Source organism: Glycine max, chromosome 10 (genome assembly GCF_000004515.6).
Source record: "Glycine max cultivar Williams 82 chromosome 10, Glycine_max_v4.0, whole genome shotgun sequence".
NCBI lineage: Eukaryota > Viridiplantae > Streptophyta > Magnoliopsida > Fabales > Fabaceae > Glycine > Glycine max.
Window position 1 is genome coordinate 39927200 of NC_038246.2, and position 10879 is coordinate 39938078.

The 10879-nt window shown below is 30.3% G+C and overlaps 1 protein-coding gene across 1 annotated transcript; it reads left to right on the forward strand.

Moving 5' to 3' along the window:
• The first annotated feature begins 6090 nt into the window (after positions 1–6090).
• LOC100787707 (GRF1-interacting factor 1) lies at positions 6091–9819 on the forward strand. Its single transcript, XM_006589135.3, has 4 exons — positions 6091–6577; positions 7689–7765; positions 8832–8916; positions 9080–9819. Exons 1-4 carry the CDS (start codon positions 6497–6499, stop codon positions 9473–9475), a joined length of 639 nt encoding a protein of 212 aa, XP_006589198.1. The 5' UTR covers positions 6091–6496; the 3' UTR covers positions 9476–9819.
• The last annotated feature ends 1060 nt before the right edge of the window (positions 9820–10879 follow it).

Consider the following 10879-nt stretch of genomic DNA (forward strand, 5'->3'; position numbering starts at 1 on the left):
TTAATAAGTGTGAGACCTATAACCCTCTGCACAGTGTGTCATGTTTATTGTAAGAGAAGATTTTTGGATTCAAATTCCTATGCTTCCCCATCACTTATTCACTTTATAATTTATTAATTTGGCTTGTTTTTCTGAGAAAGGGATCGGAAAATAAAGATGGACTTCCTAGTCTTGTTTTATTTCTCATTTTTACAATTTAGAGTATTTCTCTGGCATTATTTGTTACCTTAAAATAGTAAGGAAATGCCTTTTCTTTTATTGCTTTTTCAATGATATTTTCAAGAAATAAATACACTAGTTAGTAATAGTCACTTAGTCAGCAAAGAGGTGCAGTTACTCATTTATGAATTATAACATTTTAGTAAGATACAAAATAATTTATTTTATTCACGACAAAAAAATATTTTATCATAAAAAATGGTGGTAATTTATTTTATCATAAATATTTTTCATGACAAAATTTTATTCAATTGGAATAAGATTTTTATAAAAAAAAACTTATTAAAAACAAAATTTTCATGTAAATAAGATTATTATAAATAATAAATCTAAATGTTTAAGATAATTACATCTAGAACTTCAACTAGAAATATCTGATAAATTAAAACAGTTTCATATCAATTAATTTATATCCTCGATAATATATGTGTATATTACTCTAAATAACAAATAATTAAATTGAGACAGAAAAAAATATTTATTATCTTAAAATATAGTTTTTTTTATCTAAATCAAATTTAGTTTGTATGGAAAAATTGTAAGACAATTATCATGTCTCGACAAATATAGTTTTATTAAAAAAAAACTTATTTGACAAAGAATTTTTTTAATGATTAATTTAAAAAAGAATTAGCCATTAAAACAAGAATCCAAAAAAACATAGAAAGGTTCAATTTTGTTGTTAATCAATGTTACACTAATTATGAAAAGATAACAAAAATTATATCGTATCAAAAATAATAACGTATACAACAATTTAGTGTGGTTCAACACCTTTTACCTAAATTCACGAAATCATCTTAAAAGTATTTTACTCTTACAAAAATGATTACAAGACTATAACTCATCTTAAATTATGTATCATTCTACAAAATTCGACTTAATGGTTATAAAAAATAATAATACTCTCATACACAAAGAAATTTTTCTCTCAAAAAAATTATTTTGTTTCGCCATCTCTCTTCTCACACACTCTCTTTATGTGTATCTTCTCCACTAATTATTTTTTTTATTTATAGTGAAAATTATTACTAACTATAATAAATAATTTATCGTGAAAGTTGAAATAAAAATAACTTTCAATATATTTATTCAAATAGTCTTCTTATAATAAAATGTAATTTTTAACTTTACATTTAAATCACCTAACCAATGATAAAAATTCAATTCCGATTGTATATTAAACACACCTTATATTTTACCTTGCAACTCTACAAATTTTATATTTTATGTATCTTATTCTTCTCAACGTTCTTAAACCCCAACACTTCAAAAACACGTTAAATTTCCTTCCACCTTCTCACCTCAAGATGCCCTTCCTCCTCCTCTTCACTGGTCACCGATATCTTAGATTTCAACATCATTTATCCAATCATGCATAGCTTTACTTCTTTCATATAATGCTTCCTAATAGCGACAAACATGTTAGAAATTAAAGATAGAGTGTTGCTCCAACGGAGGGCTGATTTCAGAAACACTGACGAAATTTCTGACATGGCGAAATTGAAGATAAGTTGTTACTCAACACTGTTTCAAAAAGCTTATCAATCACTTTTGCCTGTTATTTTTATAAAAGAATTATAAAATAATTTTTAGATATATAGAAAGATAATCAAACACGAGATCAATTTTTTTTCTTTAAAAAAATAGAAATACTGATCATTTATAAATTATATTTTCCATGTTTTATTGTTATGTATAACTTCAGATAAGAATAATGAACTAAAAAATTAATTTACTTAAATATAGTTGTATCTTAAAAAAATTATTGATATTTATTAATTTTTAAATATCACTGTCTTTGTCTCTGTTGTATTCCCACATAATGTTTCGTGAGAGTAGTAAACGACAGGATAAAGGAAAGAAAAGAAAAATTAAAGAATCGAGTGAAGATTTATTTTTCCACAAATTGTTTTGTTTTTGTGGGGACTGGAGGTATGAATTGTTTGAAGAAAAATGACGAAGGAGAAGTTTGAACAACAAACAACAACTGAGTTTCACCTATCTGATATTATTTCTTCTCCAATCTTGATTAGGAGCAAGCAAAAAGGGAGAAAGGCATGCCAAAGAGCTTGTGGGGAGTATACCTGAATGAGTTTCGTTTTGTTGTGGAGAGAATTGTAATAAACGTAAATTATTATTATTATTATTTTTGCTGAAATGCATGCTATTTGTTAATTAATTGCATGCATGTTAATAAGATTCTCTTGAAAAAATAATGCTCTCAGGGAAGCTGAACACCACCATCCAATGCAAACACAACAACATACTCTTTGTGACTATAGGGAGAGAAAGAAATCTCCTTATAGTCAACATCCAACAATACATTGGTGAACTTGCACACCATTCGAGTCTAGCAATGGTTAAAAGAGATGAAATGGAAGAGATGCGAACGTAATTGTGAGAGGAGTACTTACAACAACAAGTAGCCACCATGAAGGAGGAGCAGATGATGACTATGTTCTCGTCTAACCTCACCGCTCGAGAATCTCATGTAGTTAAACTACTATTTGTTGATACTATACAAATATTTATTAATTAATACTTATTTAATTATGTATGAAATGTTTATTTGAAACGAATCTCATCTAATTCCTAAGCCATGGCCCTTATCAATGTCACTTGATCGACATAGGTCACTCATATTATAAATAAAGGATTCAATCTATATGTTTGCATCGGGTTGCTATTGTTGGCACAAACAGTCATGAAATTATATGTGATGCCTAACCAAGTTCAGGAATTCTTGATCTGGTAAGAAATGCTTTGCGTGAACCTTATTTGTAATTTAAGCAAATTTTTAAATGAATAACTATGCATTGTTACCCGAACATTGTTCTTTCTAGTGTCACATGGATGTCTATAGCCTTTGCAAGTAAAATAATATAATGGATATAAGTATGAATTCAATTGTCCAATTTACTTGCAACAATTTTTTCATAGTTAAATTAATTTGATAATTTCTTAACTATTTAATAATTATTGCAATCTGAAAAAAAGACCCAATTAAAAATCTAATGTAGAGATATAATTAGATTTCTTCTTAAAATAAATCGACATGATGAAGGGAAATCACTTAATAAAAATATAAATTATATGTCAAGAATTGAGATAAATGATATGAGGCTTTTCAAACAGACCTAGTTAAAACAATTAGATATATGTCAAAACAAACAAGTCTATTAGAATCGATAATTTACTAAGATGAGTTATAGATTTTGGTATCAATACCATATACTGCAGGAACAGACTCAGGTTTTAGCCAATGGGTGCAATCGTCCCTCGAAAATAATAAGTTCTCTTAATATGCTCGATTTAAAAAAATCAAAAAATAAGCCTCTAATGTCAATCTGTGTGCATAAATTGTTAATTTTCCTACCGTAGACATTATGTTTTTGTTTATCTCTTTTATACAAGAAATCAACAAGTAAAATGTACTTTTTAGATTACTCCAATACACATGTGGTGCACTACTTCTCATTTTGGGAGCGCCGTCTCTCACACTCACTTGGATAGTTGATTTCTCATTGTATTTTAGAATTTACAATTATCATTTTTTACGTTCAAGATCTCATATTTTACCATAAAGGAAATTTTCATAATTTACTATTAATTCATACACACGTACTTTATCTTTTAATAAAGGTCTTTTGTTATAAATTTTGGTATTTTCAAATTTAAAATAATTTATGATTTTTTTTATTTTGATAAAATTAAAATTATATATATATATATATATATATATATATATATATATATATATATATTATATTTGTGTGCACGCTTTATTGCTAAATTCTTAGGTTAGTATTTAGATGAAATTTAAAAACTTCCTATTCATACTCAAAATATTTTTGTCCCTTATCATTTTCTACTTTCTTCCCTATCATACTAGATTATATCTTAAAATTAACCGACATCATGTAAAGTTGTTTGATACCTATAAATTATATAAAAAAAATTGTGACACACAATTTAGAACTTCCCAAAGAGATCCAATTTATTCAAATAGTTAAATAATCTAATCAATAATTAAAAAAACTAACAAATTGATTTAACTTTTTAATTTCTGTATTTCTTTCTTATTTTTCTCCAATCAAACACTCACAAAATTATCATATTTTTTCATCTATTTCTCTCATTCTTATTCTCATTTTGTATTTCTACTTCTCAAAATTTTCTCATTCTTTCTCTCAAAATTTCTCAACTTCTTCTTTAATTTGCTTTCATTCAATGGATCCGAATCAAAATTCATTCAATATGAATCCTGGATTTAATATTATGTCATGTTATCAACAACCCGCAAATCCAAATTTTTAAAATTTTCCAAGTTTATCCAACCTATAAAATAATCCTAATATAGCAGATTTTCAATATCCTACACTCTTATTTCATCCATATCAATTTTACATGTATCCATCACTACCAATTAACCCTTCCATGGATCGAGAATCTTCAATGGGTACTAGTGACATCCAATGTAACGAAAAAGAGCACGATACACCATCCGACTTTGCATCAGAGTCTCAAATTCCACCATTTTTCACCCAAATTGAGTTGGATATATTGTGGTCAACGAAGAAGGAGGAGGAGAAGAAGCATCCAAAAGACAACAAAGATCATGCTTTTTTGCAAAGGAAGATGGATGTCTCGCCGACGCATGACTAAATATTTTGAAGAGTTCAATTGAGGGGATCCAAAAAAGGTTAACTTTTGGACAAATTTCGAAGATAATTGCAATAAATATCATGAGCAACATTTGAAGAAGAAAGATTGGTCACAACTAAAATATCGACAACAAAAGATCAATGAAAGCTGTAAGCAATTTTTAACATGCTATAAACAAACTTGTCAAAGAAAAAAGAATTGTGGCTCCAAGTCTGACATCATATGAGATGCACATGCGATTTATTTGCAAGATACAAAGGCAAGTTTCTAATTAGAAAATTGTTGGCATATATTGAGGAACCAACCTAAATGATTGACACAATTTGAACAATTTAGTAAGAGAACAAAGGTTTTTACTTATGGAGCATATTCATCCTCTTCTAATCCGGATACGCTGCCAAGTAACGATCCAACATCACCTATCATGGATCGTCCAATAGGGACAAAAGTAAGCAACAAAGAGGGTTGTAAAAGAAAAAATAAAGGCAAAATCTTTTGATGTTGTTGATTTCACATTTATGAAAGAGTTTTTCAAGACCAAATCAAAACCATTAGAAGATCAAGTTGAGGAATAAAGAGTCTGACATGCAAATTCTCTATAAGAATACTATTGATATGACCGTCGCACAACTAAAGATTCATTAAACCTTGTGAACAATATTATAGACAAATATGGATTTTAGTAATTGTGCTATTTATTGTAATGTAACTTTTATTAATTATGTTGTTGATTGGGGACGTCATCATCAAATTCAAGCGGATCTTATAAGTATATTTGAGAATGTGTTGGATGGAATAATCAATAAAATTAGTTGTTATTTTAAATATGTAACTTTTGTTATTTTAATTAGTGTATTTGATGTCGTGCTGTGTGAGATTAACTATTTTTATCATTTTAAGTAAAATATAATTTAATTATATTTTTATTTTTATTGTGCCAAAAAATATTTTAAATAATAATAGACTTAAAATTATAATTAATAAATAAATAAAATAATTATAAATTGATAAATAAGTTAATAATAAAATATGATAGATTTAAGATTTTTTTTGAGACCTTAGAAATATCCAAAGAAAGTTACTCCATTATAGACATTTAGTACTTAAAAGTACTTATATTGGAAAAAAATAAAATAAATAACGTATACAAACGAATCCCATTAAAAATAACTTTATAGAGTTATTTCATTATAGATGGTCTTTAGTTTCCAACATCTTTTGTGTTAAGTTTATTATTCTCTTTCTCTCTCTCGTCCATCACGTGAGCTACTTTTTGGAGAGAGAGAAAAAAGGACACGCAGTTCTAGAGAGGGACCCCATTGCAGAGAAGAAAGAGCCAAATCAAACAAGGTTCCCTCAACCTCAACTCTAAAGCAAGCACCATTCTCTCTCTCTCGTGTCCAATAAATAATAATATCTTTCTCGGTGTAGTAGCATCATTTGTAAGAGAAGGGAAAAGCGGGAAAAGAGAAAAAACAGAGGGTTTTGTTTCTCTTTTGCAGTTGCACTCTTGCGTTGCAGGCAGGGGCATCTGTTTCCCGTTCTGCTCCGAGCGATCAAGTGAGTGAGTGAGTGAGTGTCATATATATATACATAGTGCGTTCGAGAAATGCAGCAGCACCTGATGCAGATGCAGCCCATGATGGCTGCCTACTACCCCAACAACGTCACCACTGATCACATTCAACAGGTCCTTTACTTTCTTCCTTCATCCATTCTCCAACCCTTTTCTTTCTTCTTCTTCTTCTTCATATTCACGCTTCTTTCATTCTACTTTCCTTCGCGTTCGTTCATGTCCCTGCTCAGGGGAACCTTTTTTTTTTTTCGTCTCTGCGCCCTTGTGCTCTGTGGGTCTTACTGTGCCACTTTTAGCAGTACTTACCGCTCCATCATAATACCCTCTTCCTCTTTTTATTCTTTGTCAGTTTCTGCGATGTTCGCGCAAATGCTCTCTCTATTTTTTCTGTTTGCTTTTTGGAAATTTCGTAACATGTGTTGTTGTTCTCTTCAGACTATTATCTCATTAACGTAAATCCCTGTCTTTATAACTTCACAGGCCTCTTCTCAGCATTTATTAAGCTTAACTAGACTCTTTCTTGGGGCCCCTTTCTTAAGTTTGTGTTTTGTTTTAATTACTTTTTCCAGAGAAAAACAACTAAAAAGGTTCTTCTTTCATCATATCCACTGTTCTGGTGGCACCCCACTTTTAGACTTGGTGGTGTGTTGTTGTTTTCTTTATTCGTTTCATTGAGTTATTAAAGTGTTGTTGGGTATGAAGTTATTACTAGCTTCTCGGAAGTGTTGTCCTTGCAATTTTTGTAGATTGGTACAGGCATGTACATGTCTGGCTTCTGTGTTTTAGTTTAACTCCTCCATTGTGTGGGGACAGTTTTGAAGGATTTTAAGTTGAATAAATGGTTTGATTACTTCGTGACACTGACACACATTAACATTAATGTAAGATGAGAGGAAGGAATTTGCATGCCGGAAAATGCTAGTAATATTTTTCATCTCGGTTGCATTGTTGGAACATAAATAATTGACACTAATGAATCTTATACTATGGTATACAACTGTTTTTATCCTTTTTTTTTTTTTTTTTGCATACATACATTTAAAAAATACACCCTAAAATATTTTTAACTATTTTCAACCAACGAAGATATTTTCTGAAATTTATTAAGATCGCCATGAATCATAGTGACTTTTAAGGGAAGACAGTCCTTCTTTTTGTTGCTTTTCACACCTCACATTTACTAGGCATCTCTCATATAACCATTTTTCTCTCTCTTTACATGCAGTACCTGGATGAGAACAAGTCCTTGATTCTGAAGATTGTTGAAAGCCAGAATTCTGGCAAGCTGAGCGAGTGTGCCGAGTAAGATTTAGACTTAATTGCAACATCATCTTTTGAAAATTTTGTTTTTCATATCTTAATTTGGTAACAGTGATGACCCCTTCTGGTGGCTAGTTGGAAGGGTTATTGACATTTTGATGCTAGTTTCAGATCATATCTAGATTCCATCTAATGGTGAATGTCTTTGGCAACTAGACACGATACTACACCATACAATTTCCTGATCCCATCATCATCATATCTATATGCTACACCATACACATTATGTGATATAATAATGTGTGAGAACTTAGAAGAATAATATGGCTGATTTAGTGTTATATAATAACTGTAAGGTATAGAAAACTTACAAAATTACTTATATCAATTCCTGTCGTAACGTGAATTTCAATTTTAGTTTTCTGAGAGATCTATACCTTTGGAACATGAGCAATCACACAAATGAACCTAACACAATAGTTTAATCCAAAATCTTAAGACTTAAATTTATGAGTTATTTTCTCACTTATATGATGCTAAACTTTTTCATTCCTACCCAATATAGGACGACTTCACCTTGTATTTCAACAGATAGTTTACACGCAATTCTACTGTTTGTTGTTATAAACTACTCAACCAGTCAATCTAATGATAAATCAAAGGTAATCCATGTCTACAGTACTTAAAAAATTTGGATACCAATAGTTTTATACAATTATGAAGGAAAGTTGCAAAACATGATGACTTGATGCAAAAAAGTTGTAACTTTATGTATGTATATTTGACATCCCGTTTGATTGAAAGGTCAATCATTCATAGAAAGGTTGTAACCCTTTTTGGTAACTGCATCATTCATTTTTTTGTTGTCAATGCAGTTGGAAGGCGACAGAGGATGCTCATAATAGATTAACTTTTTTCTTTGGGGGGGGGGGGGGTTATGAAAAAGTTTCTTCTAGAAATCAAAATTCTCCTTGCTTGCCTTGAGATAGAAAGCCGAAACAATTATTGGATTTTGCCCTTAACATCTTAGCATCAGATTCTCGCTCCTCTTCTGTTCCTTTTGCTGTGGTCCTAAAACATCATAATGATCCTCTTGTCATTATTTCAGGAACCAATCAAGGCTGCAGAGAAATCTCATGTACCTAGCTGCAATAGCTGATTCTCAACCACAACCATCTCCATTGGCTGGTCAGGTACATGCCTATTTTCATAATAGTAATCACTATAACTATACAAGTACTCACTTTGAAAGCACTAACTTGAGAAGATGTTGGATACATTTTAATCAATGAAATATTGCAATGATACATAACATAAGCTTCATTTAACATCATACTCTTGGGGATATCACTACAGTATCCTTCTAGTGGACTTGTGCAGCAGGGAGCACACTACATGCAGGCTCAACAGGCTCAGCAGATGTCACAACAACAGCTAATGGCTTCGCGCTCCTCGCTCCTGTACTCCCAACAGCCTTTCTCAGTGCTTCAACAGCAGCAAGGCATGCACAGCCAACTTGGCATGAGCTCCAGTGGAAGTCAAGGCCTCCACATGCTGCAAAGTGAAGCCACTAATGTTGGAGGCAATGCAACCATAGGAACCGGAGGAGGGTTTCCGGACTTTGTACGCATTGGTAGTGGCAAGCAAGATATTGGAATCTCTGGTGAAGGCAGAGGAGGAAACTCTAGTGGCCACTCTGGTGATGGTGGTGAGACACTTAATTACCTGAAAGCTGCTGGTGATGGAAACTGAACTAGCCAGGGAGAATGGTAAAAGTTTCCTTGGCCTTTAGCCGTTTATTGAGTGAATTATGAGAATTAGGCAATGGAGATTAAGTAGGGAAGGGAAGGAGGAAAGGGAAAAGTTGCTGCTTAGATATCTTGTTTGTTAATCTTGTGCTAAAGGCAAACTGCCTTAACGTTTCTGTAGTACTAGTAACTAGTAAGTAACATGATGCATGCTTTATTTTTCTTGTGTAAAGTTCTAGTCATAAATGTCAGGGTCACAAGTTCCTTCCCTTTCTGTTCTGTTTCTGTATGCACACTTGTTGGCCAAGAGGGTTATTTGGTGAACGATGACAGATGTAATTTTGACGATGTTCCTGCTTTAAGGAGTTTGATGCATCAAAGTTCAATTACAAGCTAAACCCATTATGAAATAATGGTAAGGACACACTCTTTCTTTTATTGAATGAAATTAATTGAAAACCACTAAATTTTGTGAAATTCACATTCTGTTTCCTAAATCTCTTTCAAGATTTTGTTGATTATAATAAATTTTACTAATAAAAAGTGTTAGAATATGTTAAAAAGCGTATTGTTAACTCTTTTGCGAACTATAATTATTGATTATTGATTTTGCAACATGGTAGTTCGTGGTTGGTACTGCATAGCACTTTTCATTTTTTAATTAAGCAAATTTTAAATAATATAAATCAAAAGAAAAATATTTGAATTTATATATGACTAATTAATTTATTAAATCAAAAGAAAAATGTGCATATAAATCATATAAATTAAGATATCCTTCTTATGTAAGATAGTAGTATTTTTTAGATGTCAATTTTAATATAGTTAATAAAGAAAAAAAATTCAAGTGATTATATTTTTATAATACCTATTTACAATTTTTTTTGAAATATTCTTGTATGCAAATTATTAGCTAGCAACGTTCATGACTATATGTAAAAGAATAATGTTTATTAGTTATTGAGCTTCTCAATTAAAGGCTTATGTTCCATTAATAGCTATTGAGCTTCTCAACTATAGTAAATAAACAATCATAAAAGTTTTTAATAATGATTAACACCACAATTTTTAGTTTTTTACACGAAGTTCAAAGATACCTGATTGATGTGGTCATGTAAAATTTCATGAGTATTCATTGTTTAAAATTTTCTTTAAGTAAAAAATAATCATATCATAAATTAGATTAATTTCTAATCTAACGAGTTTAAGAACATTTATGATTTCTAATCCAATCAAGTTAAAAAAATTATCTATTTCTTTTATACGAAGTTAACTAGATTAGTTTTTTTTTTTTATATAAATTAATGGGTTTTTTTTCTTCTATAATTTTTTTCTCATGGAAAAAATAGATAAATAAAGTTGATGGATATGGTCCATACTTCTTATATAAAATTCACTCAACTTAATA